Source organism: Tachypleus tridentatus, chromosome 7, assembly GCF_004210375.1.
Source record: "Tachypleus tridentatus isolate NWPU-2018 chromosome 7, ASM421037v1, whole genome shotgun sequence".
NCBI lineage: Eukaryota > Metazoa > Arthropoda > Merostomata > Xiphosura > Limulidae > Tachypleus > Tachypleus tridentatus.
Window position 1 is genome coordinate 166,470,777 of NC_134831.1, and position 21,617 is coordinate 166,492,393.

Genomic DNA, 21,617 nt, shown 5'->3' on the forward strand with positions numbered 1-21,617 from the left:
TCATGGCCTGATTGGTAAAAATCTGCAAGGTTAGCTGTTGTTAGTATCTAGATCACTATGAATAGCTCTCATACATTGATTCAGCTGGAACTATATCTTCTGGTTTTTATTCTTGGGGATTTCTGATTCTGAAACTTCAACTGGATCTGTTTTGATGAAGAGATCATGAACTGGCGTAATTTCTTCAGTTGTTGCTTATATTTCCTGGTTTGTCATGACTGGCTCTCTGTTTCGTTGGTCTGCAAACGTGTTGATTTGTTTCTATAGCGTTGGCGATTGGTTTGCAAGTGTTGGAAGAGAAGTGTTACTGTGTTATGCTGTTAAGCTGTAGGATGTTTCAGTTCTGAAATGCAAAAACTAAAAAAAATCATCGTGAGTTAGAATATAGTTAGCAATCTTATTACAATAGGTAGCTATCTTTAGTAAATTTATATACTGATCTGTTTTTGGTTTTTTATCGGATCTTATGGACTGTGTTAATTTCATATTGTATTGAAGCTTTTAGGCCTTGGTTGACGTCCTTATTCGCGATAGAAGTTTCTACGTTTCTGAGGAGGGCAAAGAAAATTTCTGTTTTGCTTTTTGGTTATTGACATGTCTGGTGGAACTGTATTCCATGGAGAACAGAGGTAGTGAAAGTCGTCGTTGTAAGGAGTTGAATAAGGATCCCTCTCCTACATTGTTATATCATCTTGGACGCATCAGTGGATGCTGGGTTTATTCTATAGAATAAATTCAAAGGGCCTTCGAAGGGTAACCATGTTTCAATGAAGTCACGCGATAACCGAGATTTCAAGATAATCTAAGAGCGCTACCTATGGTCGTTTTTGTTTTATAAATACGATTATATCCAAACATGTGTTTTACATTTTCTTGTTGAGTGAAATAAAGTCTTCAAATTGGCATATAAGATGGTACTAAGTGTAGCATAAAGTTGTTTACAAAACATTTGATTACATTCTCTGATTATTGAACAAGATTTAATTGGAAATTACCTTTCCTATAGGAGGAAACTTTGTCGAGGTACCAGAACGTTCCGAATCTGAAGATACCTTCACTATTAAAGATGTCAGTCAAGATGATGCTGGACTTTACACATGTCAAGTGACCAATGGTATCGGTGAAAGCCTGAAAAAAACATTCACACTTTCAGTTAAAGGTACAATTAAAATAAATAAATGTTTTTCCTTGAAGAGTGTCCAGAATTCTCTGCTTTAACATTTGTCAGTAAGTTAAAAAGGAGAGATAGCGCTACTTCTTTTGTCCATTCATTGAAACCTTCTTCAACTTGCACATTTATTACTAAAGTGTTTGGTTATACGTGTTAGAAAACAAATGTAATTTTAGTTTTATCAAATTTGAATTTGCACCATTGGTCATGTTTGTTAATGTAACTTTTATCTTGAAATGGATTCATTCTGTGCACACATCTAAGGAAACAAAGCGAAATAAGCAAGTGGAGGATTAAAAATAGTCGACTTTGGACTCCGAACGCTTGGTTAATCGTCAAAGGTAACCAGTTATGACAATCGTCTCATTCTTTAATAGCTGAATATTACTCTTCTTTCTGAGTCATTCGAATCAACCATGTTAATAGAATCTTAAAGGGATAGAATTTCATTTATACCATCCTGTAATTTCCTCAAAATATCATGATTCTTGGTCATCTCGATACGTGGCGCTCTTGTCGTTCAATAATCCTGTACTTTTAACCTGGTTGTATTATGCTATAGTCGCCATTTTGAGGATGGGTCGGGTTGAATAATGTCTCTGCGAATAGCACTTTGTAATAGAACTTGTAAAATCTTCGTGTTTAGGTGAATATCTTTAGAATAATATCGTGTGTGTCGCATGCGCAGATGCTATATTTTCGCTGAAGGTTCCATGTAGAGATTAAATTGTGTTCATGTTCAATATCGTTGGAAAGGAAGTGCCCTCGTCAGGCATCGTGGAAAGAAGGGCTCTGGTGGCACTATACGTAGCAGTGCAGCTGCTAATCACAGCAAGTGGACAAGGTGAGCTTTCTGTTACTACTAAGTTATTTTCATTTATTAACCTCTTTTAGTAGGGTAAAATACGTAATTTAATGCCTATCTTAAATATCCATATAATTCTTCAAACTGTATTCTCTAGTACATATGTCTCTATTGGCGTAACGTTTAAATTTTGAGCTATTATCAGTGGATTCTGTTGATATATACAAGTCGCATGCGAATATTCTTTAGTTTTGAGTATATTCTGTTTTATTTCAAGGTGACTAGTTGATCCTAGACTCGTCTTATGTTTTTTTCTGTTCTAGTGCCTGTGAGAATTCAACCTTTCACTTTTCCACAAACAGTAGAAGGAGAACAGGTACAAATCACGTGTGGTGTCAAAGCTGGGGACGATCCGCTTGAATTTGTGTGGCTTAAAGACAGCACACCCCTGGAGACTAAAGATTTTTGGACCATCCATAATCATCCACGTGTTTCTTTACTGATAATTAACAATGTGAAAGTAACTATTTCCGGGAACTACACTTGTCTTGCTAGAAATAGGTTCGGCGAAGAGAGTTACACTTCGGAACTTCAGGTCAAAGGTAACTAGGCCTATTTTACGTCTTATGTGCATCTGAGTTATTGGTTTAAGAGGCAACTAGGCCTATTTTATGTACCTGTTTAAATAAGATTCTTGACATTATGAGCAAACACGAAACGTTTATATTGGCCATGAACGTGCTGTAAGTTTCATAACAAGGTAGTAACATCTATAATTGATTTAGGTTTTTACATTTTTTCAACGGGTAAATTTATCACTCAACTCGTACTTTTTGTCCTTAAACTCTGAAGAGTTATTTCGTTTTTTTCATAGGGCCGCCTCAGTGGAAAAGTAAGCCAAAGGATCAAACTGCCAATCTTGGGGAGAAAGTTATTTTCGTTTGTAAGGCCTATGGTTATCCCAAACCATCTATTCAATGGTGGAAAGTTTCTGGTCGGTAACAGAATAAACTGTGACTTTTTTTATTCATAAATATATTTAGGCTAATCTTATTACAAGGTATTCAATAATATTCTACTTCGTTTATTCGGTGTTTCATATATTTTCGTTTATCCAATTTTAAGTTATCTTCCCGTTATAATTTGATGGTATTTAGTCAAAACGCAAGCGTATTTTCCTTCTGTTATTTTTTTTCAACAGGAAATGATGCCAAACTGCCAATATCATCTCTAGACCAACGTCTCAAAAACAACGATGGCCTATTGGTCATTTCAAAAGTTACAGAAGCTGATGGCGGTGTCTTTAAATGTGAAGCGTCCAATGGAATTGGAGATTTGTCTGCAATTGTGAATCTAAAAGTTAAAGGTATTAAAAATTATGGAAGTAGATGGTGGAAAAAAAAGAACTATTTCATGACATGGTTATGGAACTAAATTCTCGAATGGAATAAGTGTAAATATTTCGGTTCCAAAATTTACTGTTTTGCCGATCTACACTTGCATTGCTCCAAACCCTAGTTTCATATAACTGTGTTTACGTCACATTCTTGAGTTAACATTACCTCAAGTGGACGTTTAGAAGAAATAATAATAGTTAAAGCGTAAGAAAAATTCCTGCATTTATCTAATTATCGTGCTCTGCCGCTTTGTTTATGGATGGATATCAACCGTATTTCAAATATAATTTGTAACGTTTTTAAAGTATCTGCCGTTATAATAAAGGTCTGTAGGTCATGGATTCCGCATGCTCAATCTTTCAGTTGTGTTGGTTTTGTAATATGACGATTAATCCTGCTTTTTGTTGGTAAGGAGTATCTCAAGTGCTCACTAGCTCTCTTCTCTTTATAGTGTATCACTTCCAAATTAGGGACGGCTAGCGCAGATAACCCTCGAATAATTTTACACGAAATAAACAGTTCGGTAGTGTTAGGTACTGGAATGTTTTATTATCAGAACATAGGGGTAGAAAAGTAATTTGTTCTTAACTGACGTCGGTGTGATTTCAAAAGCGTACTATGTGTTTTATCAAAAAAAAATTAATGTATACAAGAGAAACTGCCCTAGGTAAAAAGTGGCTCATTTGTTTCATTGTATACAAGGTTTAATTGACGGCTTTAAGTTATTATTTACATGTTAACAGTCTTTAGACTAAGACTTGATTGATTGAATTAATGAAGTCTGAACTCCATTGATAAAGCTAACATTAGATATCCAGCATTCTGTTTCAGCCATTGAAAATATATTGAACAATTACAAGTGTGCTGTTTGTGGGCTGTTTTTCTTAACAGTGAAAGACTTCAGTCATGTTGAATTTTAATTCTAGTTTCAGTATATTTAATAAGACACCGTTTGTTTTATTATTGAAAATTAAGGAAATTAACATAAAACTGTAGGTTTTATGCTGGAATAGTTCAGTCGATGGCGTTACCATGTGTTTGGTTTTCGATTACTAATTTTGCTAGCTAAGCCTAATCTTATGTTCTACTTTTGTATTGATTATAATACTAACACTTTACAGTGTTAAATGTTTATTTCTTGATGTTTTATTGTAGTTATTTGCTATATTTTATAATTCGATGTTATGTACACAACTGTATTTTTTTTACAGTTATGCTACAAACTTGTTTACTCGTTGGATTCCGCGATTTTATGGTGAAAGGGTTTCATTTGTGATTAAAATGACATTTTTGCGCTATTTGGAATTTGAGAAGCTTTGTTAGAAATAACTTGTGTTTTGAAATCCTTTCACAAGTGACATGCAATTCTTCCTATCTCTTGTATGCGATAGTGCTGCTACCTGACGGGTTATGAATGTAAACTTACCATATATACCTAACCCCAAGTTACTCTGAGTATCTTGTATACCATTTTAAATTAAATAATCAACTTTTGAACATTCTGTATATTTTAATAGAACAATGGCCGAAAACGTACAGTAGTGGGAACCTATAATACCTTTATAATCGACACAGTTAATGTATATACGGGCACGAAAATTCTTTTAATTGCTCTTAGTATAGATAATGTATTTATTTTTTTAATTACCTCAGTTATCGTACATTATTTAACAGAAATATAATTTTATTAATTTCACGTGTTTAACTTGCAACGTTTGCTGTCAACTGACTGCACTAAATACACTAAAAGATAAATTGACCAATTGTGAGTCAACCTGCAAATGTGCTGATTACTCGTGAGGAAGAATATCAATCATTGGTTAATTCAAAATGTGATTTTTTGTTGGTTTTACCAGATGGCTGACAGAATGGTAACTAACTCGAATGTACTTGTGGTGTATTAACTATTCAACTGAGTTATAATCGCCATATTTTAATACTAATTTCTCTAACAATTAACATGTTAAATAGCGATTAATCTCTGAAAAAGTTAGTAAATGTAATGCATTATGACCAGATATATCCAATCATCTCATCTGGTGCTAAGCGTGCATACATGGTAAGCGAACTGCATTTCGATATATTTCTTTATTTAAAAATGTCTGTTATTTGATAAAGTATTTTATTTTATTCTCTTTTCCTAATACGTGGCGCTACAGTAGCATAAATCTTTTTCTTACCCGACACCACTGTTGGAGCAAACGACGCCATATTAGGAAAGTTATTGCTTTGAGAAGCCATGTTATCGAGATGCCCTTCAGAAAATTGTATTTTAATATGTGACTAAGACAAAGATGATTTATATTAGAATTTCAAGATACGAAAGCAGATTTTATAGAAAAGGTCAAGACAGCCCTGTAAAGGTGGACTCTGTGTGATACAATTCCCGCGTTTTGCTTCAGCAATGAAGTCTACAAGAAGTGGATTATCAGTTTCAGCACCGTTCTTTTTGTTCTGTTTTGTGAGCTTGTCATCTTCGGAAGGTAAGTAACGACTCGCAAATTTGGTGTTGGATTTCTGTCTAATTATTATTTGTTGTATTAATGACTGTAAAATTCTCTATTAATGGAATGTGTCTGCTTTTACTCTGATTTGTCTTGTCAACTGCATCGTATACACTGGAAAGTCGGAGAGTGTTATTCTAATAAAGAAATAATTTTGTTTCAGACCTTACACTACACTGTATATTCAATTAGATTTTTAGGATATTCCTTGTTATGAAACGTAATGATAATAAATTAATTGTACAAAATTGAGTAACTTTTTGTTAATTTTTTTATTTTTCGTTTGCCTCCCACCTTCCCCGAAGATTCGGTCGTAAGTTTCTATATACGATGTGGACAGAGTACAGATAACCCATTATGTATCTCTGTACTTAATAATAACGAAGCAAACAAAATTCATTAGTGAAATATGTTATCAGTCAGGGCTATATGTATGCCCAGATATAAGTATTGTTTCTCGTTTGTTTCCAGACATTGTGAAAATTCGACCGTTTAATTTTCCAAAATTTGTGGAAGAAGGCGAACAAGTGCAGATAATGTGTGGACTAAGAGAAAGAGACAAGAATGTCAAATTTTCTTGGTTTAAAGATGGTTTCTTATTGGAGCCTCAAAAAGGGGTTAAAATTATTTCCACTGATGAGTTTTCTGTACTCACTATCACTGACGCCAACAGTAAATCATCTGGGAATTATACCTGTAAAGCAGAAGTGTCCACTGGAAGGGATGACCACACAGCCGAGCTCTTGGTCAAAGGTATTCTTACTTCTAATTTCTTGAAAATAAGTACACAAATATTTGAACTTTTTTGTTGTTGTTTTGTGTTTTTGTACTATTCTTTTTTTATTCTTGGAATAGAATGGTTGTGGAAATTTTAAATAAGTTTTACGTTGTTGAATATCAATTACATGAAATCGTAATAAAACCAAACTAATGTATGTAAAGTCGAGTGTACATGGCATTGCTCATTGTTTGTGGTTGTGGTCAAAGAATTGCTATAGCAAAAGACGATTTTCTTAAATGTTTTGTTGCCACAAATAGTTTAATTGTGAACAAAGAACCGATATAGTTTTGTCTAAATGTTCTGTTCTCGTACCCTGTATTTTAGGACCTCTGTCGTGGCGTTCTCAGCCATTAGATGTCTCTGCCAATCTTGGTGATAAGGTGAAATTTCCTTGCGAAACGTTTGGTTTTCCATTTCCAAGAATAACATGGACGAACGAGAATGGTAAAGTAATAATTCGTATTTGAAGTTATTACTAACCATCTTATGGTTAAGTTCCTTTATTCTGATCTCATTATACTGAGACATATATTCACTTGCTTCTTTTCACAGATGACTTGTGGGAAATGAAATCGGAAAAAGAAACACCAACTCGTGTCCACGTTGTCAAATATGGCGCGTTAGTCATAGAAACTGTTAAGGAAGAAGATGGCGGACTTTATACATGTAAAGCTTCGAATGGCATTGGAGAAGGGTTACAGAAAACGATACAACTGAGTATTATAGGTGAATAAAGGATTTTTACTACTGCTTTTGTCTTTGATGCTCGTTCCTGTTGCTTATCTTATGAAATATTTGTTTACATTAATATAAATTGATATAATTATTAAGTACTCAGATTTTTAAATTATTCTGTGAAGTGGGAATCCTTTACTTCATCACTGTGTTGCTGGAAGAACTGTTTTGGTCAAATAATTCAATTTGGAAACCAAAACTTGTCGAAAGTGTTGATTCTCACATGATACAGTTAAAAACCAAAATCATTGCTGTATAATTAATAATAACCAATTATGGTTAATCATTCAAATAACGCTCGGTATTCAAGAGTGACGTTACAACGCACTTCTGTATTTCAAGTACCCAATGATCTGTGGTTTTATTATTTTGGAAATAAAACCATTCCTGGAAAATAATTATCAAATGTATTTAAGCTTTTCGACGGTATGTGGCGCTAGCAACATTTTTTATTTTGTTTTGTGGAAGAGACATTTGCAAGCAAATCAGTCGCCATATTCAGAAGTTAAAAGGAGGTACTGGGATTTGCATGTCAGATGGCTCTCTCGTGCGATTTTACGTAACTTCAGCTGTATAAATGATACTACTGGAATTTTAAAGCTGGTATTGAACCTGGTTCTTCACGGTTTTCGTAATTAGAAAGCACACTTCGTTAAGAATGAGAAAACTCGTAAGGAACACAGTTTTTTGGGTGGCTTCCTGCTACTCCAATGTCTTTAATGGCCGAACGTTGCTGATTATTTCCTTTGTCTTCAGTCTGTGTACAGACGTTCTCACCAAAGGTAAGATACCTGTTACTTAAACACCTGATGTATTGTTAAATTGCATTAGAAATAATTAGTATATTTATCAATTTATTTTTTCTTATAATTACAAAGTTACATTTACTAGGAATATTTTAGTATGTTAACCGTCGGATTTAATAGATTTGTTTCCATTTTGGTTAATAGAGTTTCTCTTTCAGCACCACTCAAGATCCAACCATTTAATTTTCCTCCAAACCCACCAGAGGAAACTAACATCCAAGTATTGTGTGGTTTAGAACGTGGTGATATGCCAGTTGAGTTTCAGTGGTTAAAGAATGACATTTTAATCACCAGAGGGAGTGTATATGATATTGCTCACACATCAAGTGTTTCCGTATTAATTATTAAAAATGCTACAGTGAAAAGTTCAGGAAATTACACGTGCAGTGTTCGGGGCCCTAGCGGCAAGGATACCTATACAGCCGAGTTACTAATCAAAGGTAGGAAAAAGTGATGAAGATCTTAATTCTAGAATTACCAAGTAATTCTGTATGCGACTTGTAATTAATGCTAAGCGTTAAACGTGACTAATGTAGAATGTCTTACAAAATGTATTCCCCCTCCTGAAAGTCAGAGGACTTAGAACGCTAAAAATCGAATTTTGGTACTCACGTTGGATAGAACACTGATCGCCTATTATGTAGTTTCGTGCCAAACATCAAACACTTACTAAATGTTGAAATGTTTCTTTCAAATCTTAATACGAGATTTATTCAAACAAGAGTATTGAAGGACTCCATACTACATAGTTTAGGCCTAGATTAGTTTAGACGCATTTACTTTTGGAACCATTTGTGAAAAAAGTCGTTTTTATCTTCTCCATCCTTCTGGCGTCAACACAACTATGACCTTTGTGTAGTTAAAATGTGCAGAATTTTTTTTTCAAGCTAAATTATAGATATAAAGCATTAGTAGAGGGCGCTTTACGGATCTACTTGCTGACGTTTTACATTTATGTAAATGGCCGCCTTTCGTGAGACTGATCATATTTATAGATTTAAACCATACAAGTCCTGCAGTCTTCGGGACAGCGTTATTGAATTAAAAATAACATTAAAAATAATTTACAGTAGATCGTAAGCCTACGTACAAACTAAGTACTTAGGTTCTATCTTGCACCCAAAATAGCACCATGCAGAAGCGTGAAACGCTCAAGTCACTGCTAAATTTTCACTCAATAATAACTAGTTTCTGTATATTTTAACATTGTTGGGTCATACTATATTCTTGTGCTAAATCAGTGTGATGTCATTAGTGAACTATCAAAGGAAGTGCGACATAAACGGTTTGTTTACAATTGCCCTTTAAATGGAGTATCTAAATTCTTAAATCAACACGTTTAGACGTATTAAGAACAAAGAATCAGTTGTGGAGGTAGAGTGAGACTGCTTTTTACTTCATCAGGATATTAAGTCTTCAGATATGTGTAAAAAGTTAGTTGAAATGAATGTCGGTCTACATGTAAAGATGGTTTCATTTAATGAGCGTACGTGGAACTGACTGGTGTTATTTTTCTTCTACTACCCCCCCCCCCCCCTCCAGACAGTCTTCGGTAAATTTGTTTGAAGCTAAACACAATGCTACATAGTGGGATGTGTTGTACCCACTATGTATATGGAAACCAAAATTTTTAGCGGTATATCTTTGGATTTATAACTGAGCCACTGGGGGCCAGTGATAAATCTGGAAGATTACAACAAGGAAAACCCGGTTTCGCTGCTTGTAGTATGCGCAGCACAGACAACCCATTGTATACCTTTGCGCTTAACAAACATATTACTTCTATTGATGCAAGCTGACTCCAATTTATTTGTATAACGCCAGTTTTTTATAATTTTCCAAAATTACAGAAGTTATTTTGTGATATTTTTCATTTGTTTCTTTATCTCCATACCATATTAAACGGAGCTTTATTTCAAATTGTTCTTATCCAAGAAACCTTCAGTGACATTTATGTGCACGTTTCTAATTATAACATTGTCCTTTAATTTTATTTGCACTAATATCTTATCAGCAGTTTGTGAATGGAAATTATTGGCTTCTCAAACATTAGGGTTTGTTTATGATGTAGATCTTTTAGAATGAAGGGTACTCAAACTGATGCTTCGCCATTGTTTTTGTCTAAATTTACTGTAAAATGAATATTTCATTGAAATTAATATTGCACTTTCCATGACTTTTTTTTTACTTTTAAATACAATGTTTCGACATGAAACCAAACTCCTATAGTGAAAACAATCAAACCAATGTTATTTCTATAAAAACACGAGTGCATTAAAAAGCCCAATTTTTTTTTTACCTTTCTTTTAATTCTGGCTGGTATAAGATTGGTTGTTAGGCCTAAGTTTTTGTTTCTGTTCTGTAGTAATTCCGATTAGTTTAAGGAAGCGTGTTAGGCCTATGTTTTTGTCTGTCTTGCAGTGATTCTGGTTGATGTGAAGTAATTTTCTATCTGAAACGCATTAATAGGAGTATTTTTGATTTGTTAACAATTGTTTATGTGCTAGGTCCACCAAGATGGCGGACAATTCCTGAAGACACCGTGGTTGGTTTAAAAAGTCCTTTGCAGTTACCTTGTAACGCCTATGGATACCCTACGCCAACAGTACATTGGACTAAAGGTAACGTGTTATAATACTTTTAGCTTAGCAGGCTTAAACATTCTTTCTGCTAGAAATTAGTTAAAATTAATTTCTGATATAATGATACATTTCACTTTCAAATATCTTTACAGTTCACTAGCGTAATTATTATTCTTGTAATTATATTGAAGCTTGAAATAATTCCGAAATTGAACGAACATTTAATGAAATGTAGTTCAAATCAATCTTAAGTTTAGTATCAGCCTTAAGAGCATAATAAACTACCATTATGATATTCTGTTTTAATGGAAATGATGTTCAAAGCGCTTCATACTATCATATTACTAGTTCTGTTAGTTGTACAACGTAAAATCAAGTTGATCTTAATATTCTCTTCAGGTCATCCAACTAAAACAGGAAACACAGAACTCGAGAAGAGTCATTGGCAAACACTGTTGGATGGGACGCTGATTACAGACGCCATTAAATATGGCGACGGTGGGAAGTACACATGTACAATATCCAATGGCATTGGGCAGAATCTTCAAAAAACTGTACATGTTACTGTAAGAGGTAAAAAAATCCGAAAGCGGGGATAAGTTTATTCAGTCTTGATGAACTAATATTTCTGGAAGCCCCTAGGGGCATAGCAAAAATATTTTGCAAAACGACCTCTATGGTCCACGAAGCATTATAATAAGTCGTTTTTATTTGTCTTGATTCCATTAAGTGAAAATATTGTTTTATGTAAGGCTTGTGGTAATTATTGTAAAATGATTGTTTTTAAGGATTACACAAATCCTAGGATTGTTTAAACTTACGATATAAGGATTATAATAGTTTAAGGGTTAAGCGAATCACATTTACTTAGCTTGACAACCGTCGTAGAAAAACTTTTTATATTGGTGTTAATTTTTTTTACAAACCAAGTTTGTGTAACTGTTAATTGTTTGAGGCTGTTTAAGCTGTGCTTAACTTTGTTGAATATTATAATACGAAGTAACTTTGTTCAATGTAGTTTCCTTTATAAACCTTAAGACAAAGTGTATTCAAGTTCTGTGTCGTTTTCGAATCGTATTCCTAACCTGATACTGAATTTTTTTATTTTTGCATAATTTTAAACATCTTTTATGATTCAACAAACCTTCATGTAACTTTGGGTTACGACGATGTGTGGCGCTAGTGATAGTAGTTCTAAATAGAATAAAAAACACATTGTAGTTGCGGCAGACATTGCAGAAACCATTCTCTGGTGAAGTCGTCTCGTTGGGTGTTTGTCGAGAGATATGTGTGTTTAGACTATATATCTCTAATTGTTTAGTGTTAGTGTGTTTATTCACAAAATTGTGCGAGATTTCTCATTGTGTTTGTGTGAAACTATACAAGTCGCATCCATACAGGGTTAAACTTGCGCGAGCATCAGCTTGTGTTACCTCATGGGGACACTGTGGATACCAAAATGGACACTCGCCCTGCTTTTCGTTCGTTTCACCTTAGCCTTAGGTAAGTTGTGCACAAATTGTTTTCAACATATTTGTTGTAATACTTTCATGTGTGTTCAAATTAAGTTCATTTTATTGAGCACAACTTTAGTAGTTAAAATATTATCGGTTCTTCCCACCATTTTAGATCTATATTCTGTTTGTCTTTTGTGTGAACCTCATCTTTTTGAACGACTTTAACATTTTGATATCTTGTTTAACAGTAATTAATCAGTAAGTCCTGTTTTTAAGTCACCATCGAGATAAGGACATATTTTATATCAGTGCGATTTCGTATTTTAAGCTTTGTTCTGGTGCACTATCCATTCTATTGACTTCCTAAGATGTAACTTGTATATCCACAAGCTTTCCACTATTTTTTATCTTCGAATCAATATTCTTTCCAGTTCCAGTGAAAATTAGACCTTTTATTGTTCCCAAGTTGGTAGAAGAAGGGGAGAAAGTCCAGATGATCTGTGGATTAGAGAAAGGAGATGGCGTTGTTCGGTTTCAGTGGTTAAAAGACGGGATACCTATCGTTTCTGAAGTCCGCTGGACCATTGTTACACATTCAGATTTTTCTGTGTTGATGATCAACAATACCGAAGTTACAAATTCTGGAAATTACACGTGTATTGGAAGGAATACAGGTAGTAAAGACAGCCATACAGCAATGTTGTCAGTCCAAGGTTAGTAACACCTCTGTTCTGTACCAAACAATACATGTCTATTAAAATAAATTGTAAAGAGAGAAAAATTATTTGTTTGTGGTGTGTTTTTACAGCGTAAGTTGCACATTGAATAATTATCACTATTTCTCCGTGTCCGTCTTACCTAGGACCTCCAACATGGAAAAAAACGCCTACCGATGTGGAGGCTGCAATTGGAGAGTCAGTTGTAATTCAATGTTCCGCTCATTCTTTTCCATCGCCCTCTGTTGTTTGGACTAAGAACTTTAGTGAGTGATGTTAATCTCTTGATTTCTAATTGATGCATGTCAATTTTCGATTATTAGATTGTGATAAATATACTGGTTCACGCCATGCTAGAAACAGTGATTATAGTGAAACGACCCAATAACAATATAAATGTTTTCAAACACTGGACTCTGAACTGATCCAGTATGGCTGGTTTCAATTTGGCTTATTGCTTTTGTCAGACCGACTAGTTACATCACATTACATAACCTTAACTCAAGTGTAGCTTATGTTTATTAGAACCTATCAGAGACAAGCAAAACAGTTGTAGTCAAATTAGTGTCTTTATTGCAACATTTTTTTTAAATACAGGATTTTTTTTTGGAAGAATTACAATTGCAGACACAAATCTACAATTCATATTGTCTTAGGCCTAACATTAATTAAGCTTTTAGCAAGTTCGTCCTATGCTCGATAAAGAGATAAATTAACACTAACTTGTGTATGTTTCTTGCTTTAGTTAGGGTTAAAGATAACTGCACTCAATACTATCATTAAATAGACTCGTTATACGAGCTGACGTTAAATCTTTTTGTAAACTTTAAGTTGTTAATATGTTGAAAAAGATGTCTATTATAGTATTTATACTTGTCTTTTGTTTACTTATGTTAAAATAAAGTGCGCGCGCATGTGTATTTAGATATTAAGTTATGCACGCATTTCCAAGACAGACAAAAATTGATTATAATAGATTAGTTTGTGTGTGATATATCAGTTCGTTCTAAATAATTTAACATTGGGTTTTCAAGAATAATTGGATATTTGTTATAAGATATTATGTAGGTTGCAATATTTAATATATAATCGAACTTTTAGAACTTCCATCCGATACAGCCAAAGAAAATGTCCAGAATTTTGTCGATAGTCACGGAACTTTACGTTTCAATGATATTCAACGAGAAGATGGAGGCTACTACACATGCATAATAGAGAATGGCATTGGAAGTCCCCTACAAAAGACGATAGAAATCAAAATTAAGGGTAAATCAGTGTAAGAACTTAGTTCGACGAGACCTTTAAAATGACACCAAATAATCAGTTTCGCTTAATTTGTATTGTTTAAGAAAATCTTTATCGTGATACGTTTCCTTGATAAATGGTTGTCACAATATTGTAAGTTTGTTTGTAATGAAGGTAATGTGTAAACATATCTCGAAAACACTATTGTCGATTATAGCGGTCTTATTGGAACTTAGTAGAACTACAAGAATGGACTTGAAATAAAGTATAAAGAGGCCTCATGTTTTTTTTCCTTACAAGAGAGTTGTCTTGTGAATTTTTTTTAAAATTTAACGGCTATTATATTAGCAGATCTATCAATCGTAAGTTAAACAATTAACGTGATGTAGTTTTACGTTTGATCATCTTTTTTGATTTAGTGAGACTTAGAGTTACTGATGAATATTTTCCAAATGCAATTTAATTCAAGGAATTGTGATGAAGTAGAAGAGTGGTCAAACTTTTAAGGAGTTCTTGTGGATAAAACCATAAAATGGATAATAATTACTGTGGTGTCTTAATTCTACTTTTACTCCAAAGGTTTAAATTTTTTTTGTGACTTATGACTCCATTTTGGGGATTCTTATGACCTGAAATTATGAAAAGGGCAGGAAAATGTTTTATTAAAGATAAGATATTCACAATATTTTCCAATATTTTTGTGGTGTTTTCGGTTCTAACATCTAACGCTATGTGGCGCTGCTTTAGTATTAAATTATTTTTCATTTAAGTGAGATCGCCGTATCTTGGGAGGATTATCATAGAGAACGTAGTTACGCCATCTCTTGATGTTGCCGAGGTGGTGTCTTTAGATCGTATATAATTTTACGAGAATTCGAATCCAAAAGTTGTAAAATGGCGCTAAGAAATACACAGTTGTGAGGTGTTGTAAAAGTGGTAATTGATTCGTGATGACAAGCTGGAAATGTTCGTTTTGTCTTCTGGTTCTACCAAGGATTCTAGATCTCCTTTTGTTGAACGACGCCATCTTGTTCTTTGCCAAAGCACAGGGTAAGTGTCTATTGTTTACTTTTCCAAACTTTTTATAGTTTATTAAGTAGTTATTGTAGTTTTTGTCAATTAAACTATGATCTAAAAGCCACTTTCTAAAAAAAAAACTTGCAACTGTTAATATGACAGAAATATAAAACCATCTTCTGGAATAGGATGTTTATCAAAAGTGCTACTATTTAATCTTAACTGGGGGATATTTTAGTACAGATCTTCAAGGCGTTACTTCTTTATTACATTTCGAACGTAGGATTATGCAAGTAAAACTATATACAGTAATATTCTAATTTTATATATTTTTTACCACAAGAGGCAACCTCTAATATTTTTTTTCCTTGCCTAACTTAACTAATGACAATAAAACCCATCCACTTGTTTGTTTCTGTGCAGTTAAGTTCAAAGCTACACAATTGGTGTTTGTACTCTTCCCACCACGTGTATCGACACTCGGTTCGCTGTAAAAAGGGTTGATGAATTATGAAATACACAATAAAATACTCATTTGATATTGATAAATCAATAATGCACAAATTGGTTTAATTATTGGTGTAGATGGGATATTTTACTTCATCTTGTTTGTTCAGTTTTTATTCTATTTCCAGCACCTCTGAAAATTAGACCATTTAAACTTCCTGAAACAGTGGAGAAAGGAAAGAAAGTTCAAATAGTTTGTGGCTTGGAAGAGGGAGATGGTAGTGTGGACTTTACGTGGTTCAAGAATGGAGTTCCAATCGTGACAGACACTCGCTGGACTATTGTTACTCATGCTACTTTCTCAGTGTTGGAAATGGACCGTGTGAGAGTTGCCCATTCTGGAAATTACACTTGTGTCGCAAGGAATTCCGGGGGAGAAGATAGTCACACGGCAGTTTTATCGGTACAAGGTTAGTAACAAGAAATATGGGGACGCTAAGCCTATTTTGTTAATACTTCTGAGGATTCGAACCCGATATTTACAGGGCAAAATATTTTAAAACTGACCAAGCTATGAAGGGTCTCGAAGGTCACAAATAACAGTTAATATTGGTCGGTATTCGAGATCCATAAGCTCGATTAGTCTTGAATTATTTGGAAAAGAAATTGTGAAATCAGTGACAGTATTTACACTACTATAGTCGTTTGAATCAAGGTCTATTTCGTATATAGAATAGTCATTTTATTTAATTAAAGAATTAACAAAACTAATGTAGTTATGGTTACGGTTAACGTAGTTTTGTATCATAGAAAAGTACTTCCATTTTTCAAGAAGCCGTATTGATGAAATATATATTGTCAATGTGTTATTTAAATGTAAATCATTAGTGTATCTTTTCAAGTGCGAAGTAACGTTAGTTTAGCCTTTAATAGAGAAATCTTGTCACGTACAAAATGAAGTTTTGAGAACCAGAAATATATGTACACTACCTTCTGCACTTTACTTTAGGGCCACCAATATGGAGAGATAAACCTAGTGATGTGGAGGTGGCCGTTGGAGAATCTGTTACCATTCGATGCTCAGCATATGGATCTCCAACGCCCTCCGTTGTGTGGACTAGAAACAGTGGTTAGTATTTATGATTAGGTATTAGTAGCTATTACAATCACCTAAGTCCAATTGTCAGTTAGTAAGTTTATTGTAATTAATGTTTATCCTACGTTCAGAGAAGTACTGAGAAATACTTGTTTTAGTACTGACCGGGCTTTGATCCTGGGTGTTCTTGTTGAAAGTCTGGTGTGTACTATTAATCCGACTTGTGTAATCAGGTACTCATAATAACATTTTGTTGTATCGTTTTGTTTTCTAATATCTAAAAATATGAAATGATGTTAATGTGGTGCACTTCTTTTAATAAACTGCTCATATTGTATTATGATGACTGGAATATAACAAATTTCGAATTTTTCAGTTATAAAGGGCATTTTGAATATTTTTGCAATTAATTTGATTATTGAGGTTCGGAATGAAACCATCTTTCTCCATCTAGAGAGTTCATCTGATTCAACCAACAAAGACTTACAGAGGTCTGTGGATATGGAAGGAACATTACATTTAGAAGGCGTACAAAGAAACAATGAAGGCTACTACACATGTTCACTGAAGAATGGGATTGGACATCCACTGCAGAAGACAATAGAAATCCGAATAAAGGGTAACCAGTGCAGTGTTCTGTTTGGACACTCTCGAATATTGTCTTTTACAGACGGAGAAACTTGTCATATGCCACCGTTTTTATCGTTCAGAGTACAGGTTTCTTGTTGGTGATATTTCTGTTACCTTTCGTGGTGTGTTGTAAGAGTACCTACATTAAAAAAATTGTATTTGTCTTTTTACTAATAAATTGCTTCTTGTGCAGATGTTGCTTAATGGCAAAACGAATTTTTTGGCTTTCTGGTTGAAAATCATTTGTCTGATGACAAGCTGAAACTTTCAAAAGTATTGCAACATATTTTTTAACATATTTCCGCCATCTTTACTGCAATTTTTGGGCTTTTACGTTTCCAACGTTTGACGCTGTGTGGCGTTGTTTTAAGTTCACAAAGCTTCTTGTTTGCTGCATTAAGATCGCCATATTTTGGAAGTATATGCCATAGAACGTACACAGTATTTTTCTCTCGGTGTTTCTTTGTGGATGTCGCAATGCCACGAGTAATATAAACTATTTTTAAGCCGTAACTTGGATTATGAAGGTGTTAAAAACTGTATTGAATAAACTTCTGTGAGTCGGTGTGAATAAATTCGTTATGGTTATCTGGAAATCATGGAAGATTCCACTTTACTTATTGCTTCAGCAGATGATTGTGTGTCTCGTCTACCTAAACAGCGCCACCAGTGCTCAGGGTAAGTACTATTTATACCTTATATATTCTATTTTATTTGCATCTTATTCCTATGTTTATTAATATATTCTGTATATATTACGTTTCCACTTTAAACGCATAAAAAGTGCAAAAAGTCGTCTAGAATTGGTTGAAACTAATTTTCTAAAAAGGTAGCCACATAACCTAAGATGTGTTAGAGGTACAATTCTTCAAGATTAATACACTACTTAATGATAATACGGAACTGTGCTGTTATAATATTGTCTTAATTAATATTGGTGGGTTTTATTTCTAGTATCTTTGAAAATTCGACATTTTAAATTCCCCGAAATCGTGGAAGAGGGGGAGAATGTCCAAATAGTTTGTGGTCTAGAAGTAGGAGAAGGAGATATTGAGTTCAGATGGTTAAAGGACGGATTGCCTATTGTATTTGGATCATCGTGGACTATTGTTACCCATTCAAAGTTCTCCGTGCTAGAAATAGATAACGTGAAAGTCGGTAGTTCTGGAAACTATACTTGTATTGTTAAGAGCAACGTTGGAATAGACCGACACACGGCGATGTTATCAGTTCAAGGTTAGTTTGATTCTATTGAATCACAAGTGCACACATAAACTAGAGTATTTCATTATAACTAAGTATTCTTAGTATTATTCGATCTCAAGTGATTTGAATAAGAATTTTTCACGTCATTATGCACTTCTATTCGGAGAACATGCTGCAATTCTGTTTTGTTTTGGAACCAAATTTTACAAGTTACTAGTAACACATCAAATTTACTGGAAAACATTTTATAATGTTTGTTTTCAATTCTTCCTCTAGTTTCTTGTATTTTAGGTCCACCAACTTGGAAAGAAGAGCCTGGTGACACAAAGGTTGTAGTCGGAGAATCTGTCGAAATTCACTGCTCTGCTTATGGTTCTCCAGCGCCCTCCGTTGTTTGGAATAAGACTGGTAATAGATTTTTTAAGTCATTACTGCATATCCGTGATTTTTTTTAAATAACAGCTTAATAGTTATATCTTAGATATGCATTTATATTTTACTATTTTTGCGTTGTCACCAACAACTTTCTAATTTTTTCTAGGAAGTAAACATGGCGCCTTACTCGATTTTGTCGATAGTCACGGAACTTTACGTTTAGACGATGTGCAACGAAAAGATGGAGGCTACTACACATGCATAATAAAGAATGGCATTGGAAACTCCCTACAAAAGACGGTAGAAATCAAAATAAATGGTAAAGTTGAAATGTTTTGAAGTGAAGTTGTGTGCGGGTCAGGTGGAATAATTTGTAACTATTTTTTAAAATATTAGAATGTATAGATTTAATAAAAGTATATCTTTATCGGAGATAACTTGGAAACGAAACTTCAAATGCGAAGACATTGACAAGTTTTAACAATAATGGTTATTGGCTCTGCATTTGCTGTGGAATTACCTTTAGGTTTAAGCATGAAAAAAATAATTAGCTATCCCATAATATTTTTGTCAAGCTTCTGCATATCGGACATTCCTTTGGCATTTTTTGAAAATAGCGTATTACTTCAAAGCGTTTCATAATATCTTAATTGGTATTTATTTCTGTTTTCCATTAAAGGCCTGCAAGGCGATCAGGAAACTGCTCCTTTATGCCAATGGAAGTTGTTTGTGACCTCATGGAGATCGAACTTCCTTAAATAATGTTCGAAAATGTTTGGAGATAAGATTTTGACGCCATCTTTTTTGGATATTTTGTACTTTAAACAGTTGACGACATGTGGCGCTGCTTAATATTGTCAGGTTTCTTGTTTGGTCATATTCGCCATATTCCAGTAGTCTCTTAAAGTGAGCGCATGGACTATGTTTGTATTCCAATTTTTTTAGATGCTGGAATTTAAGTATATTTTCAAGATATTTGTGTGCCTAAAATGGAGGTTATGTGAATGAAAATTATTCTGAGTCACTACCTATTCTTATGTAAACTTGGAAAAGACGTCCGCAATGATTTTGCGCATTTGGAAATGCTCTTTGTGTCTGCTGCTTCTACAGAAGACCCTAGATGTCGTCTTGATGAACTTTGCCAATAAGTTGTTTGCCTACGCCCTGGGTAAGTGTATATTATGCGTATTGACTTGTACAGTAGAACTACATTAACTTGTATTTTTTGTTTTCCATGAAACTATAAAATAGATTATCTAGAATTCTAGGCAAAACTCAATAGGCTATATGACACACTAGGTAACAAGCTATGAATTAGCTTCTGTTACGATTTTCATAAAGAGAAAAATTATTTTTAAAATTATTATGCTACTAGAATTAAATTGTCAAGAGTTAACTGCATGCATTTAAAATTATAAAACCTTTTTTACACTCAAATCTAGAAAGCGATAATAAAAGCGCCATCTGTTTTGAAAAAAAAGTTGTGTTCTTCCTTTAGCATTTACCACTAGGGTAAGAACTTTAAATACGTCTATGAAGATCAATTATGGTATATACAACAATACACTAGTTAACATAATTCGCTAACTAAAGCCTAGATGTGACTATAATTTTAAATTTTGTTTAATTAAATCTAACCAGTAGATGCCACGATAGTGCAATTATAATAATCGACGTTTTTTTCTTTATTTCGCCAGAAGTTATAAACTACCTTCTAACACTAGAAATTAGTACGTCAGTTTGAGGCCTTATGTTACGTTACAGACCTTGGATAAAATAAGTTCCCTAAGTAATATAATCCCCTTAGACATTTGTTATTAACTTTTTTACAGTTCCGGTTAAAATCCAACCATTCTCGTTTCCTCGAGAACCAGAAGAAGGAAAAACAATACAGGTTACTTGTGGGGTGGAAGAAGGAGAAGATCCTGTTAAATTTACCTGGTTAAAAAACGGAAATATTGTTCACTCGGCAGATCATTTGACTATTCTTACCCATAAAAGGCTATCCGTTCTCATAGTCAATAATGTTAATGTGAACGACATAGGGAATTACTCTTGTATAGCAACAAACCCTGGAGGGGAGGACAGGTTTTCATCAGAATTCTTTGTTCGAGGTAAGGTTGCCTAACCAAATCGGTAACTTACGTTGTCGTGGTTATTTCTGTTTCTTGAAATGGTTTTATGCCAGTCGTGAAAAAAATCAGGATAATTAGGCATAAAAATATTCATTTAATATCCGGAGTTTTATCCTTGTTTCTCTTCCCTAAAAACTACGCATCAGGCATTTTTTCCTGAGGACATTTGGGGAGACCAGCATCCCTGGTTCCGAACCCGTGTTCTGCTGTGACTTGGTTCCCCTCAAGTGTTCAGTAGACCTGTTAACTTTGAAACTACTATGTTATACTGCGTGTTTGTTTAATTGTATATTGATTATTGGAGTTAAAACTAAAATGTTTCTAGTGTTGTATCTACCCTGGTGTCATTGTTCTGTCATATGACTTGTAGTTTTATAATGCAAATCCATTTATTTATTATACTTTTCACGTGTCCGAACAGCAATATCAGTTAATATTACTCTTAAATTAATTTCATCTTGTGGTGGATAACGTGGTCATTTATTATAAATATTTGAATATATCCTCAGACT

General features: G+C 33.9%; 2 protein-coding genes across 20 annotated transcripts in view; both read left to right on the plus strand.

Annotated features, from left to right (window-relative positions):
- LOC143257145 (cell adhesion molecule Dscam1-like) overlaps window positions 1-21,617 on the plus strand; it is a 61,873-nt gene that overhangs the window by 14,647 nt on the left and 25,609 nt on the right. For 3 of the 19 annotated variants that reach the window (XM_076515457.1, XM_076515460.1, XM_076515459.1), the window contains exons 1-4: window positions 14,970-15,249; window positions 15,852-16,133; window positions 16,673-16,792; window positions 17,214-17,378. The exons of 1 other annotated variant lie outside the window; for it this stretch is intronic. In XM_076515457.1, coding sequence (XP_076371572.1) covers window positions 15,150-15,249; window positions 15,852-16,133; window positions 16,673-16,792; window positions 17,214-17,378 — 667 coding nt within the window. In that variant the 5' untranslated portion in view covers window positions 14,970-15,149. Of the gene's footprint in view, window positions 1-1,006; window positions 1,160-1,729; window positions 2,016-2,299; window positions 2,579-2,850; window positions 2,971-3,177; window positions 3,343-14,969; window positions 15,250-15,851; window positions 16,134-16,672; window positions 16,793-17,213; window positions 17,379-17,400; window positions 18,068-18,343; window positions 18,626-18,886; window positions 19,004-19,136; window positions 19,290-19,754; window positions 20,139-20,802; window positions 21,085-21,617 lie in introns of those variants that run through there. 15 more of the 19 variants (XM_076515442.1, XM_076515444.1, XM_076515455.1 and 12 more) reach the window with 13 other exon arrangements.
- LOC143257146 (cell adhesion molecule DSCAM-like) lies at window positions 5,582-15,104 on the plus strand. Its single transcript, XM_076515466.1, has 11 exons — window positions 5,582-5,856; window positions 6,349-6,630; window positions 6,983-7,102; window positions 7,211-7,384; window positions 8,358-8,639; window positions 10,707-10,820; window positions 11,181-11,354; window positions 12,670-12,951; window positions 13,101-13,220; window positions 14,056-14,220; window positions 14,970-15,104. Exons 1-11 carry the CDS (start codon window positions 5,778-5,780, stop codon window positions 15,059-15,061), a joined length of 1,884 nt encoding a protein of 627 aa, XP_076371581.1. The 5' UTR covers window positions 5,582-5,777; the 3' UTR covers window positions 15,062-15,104.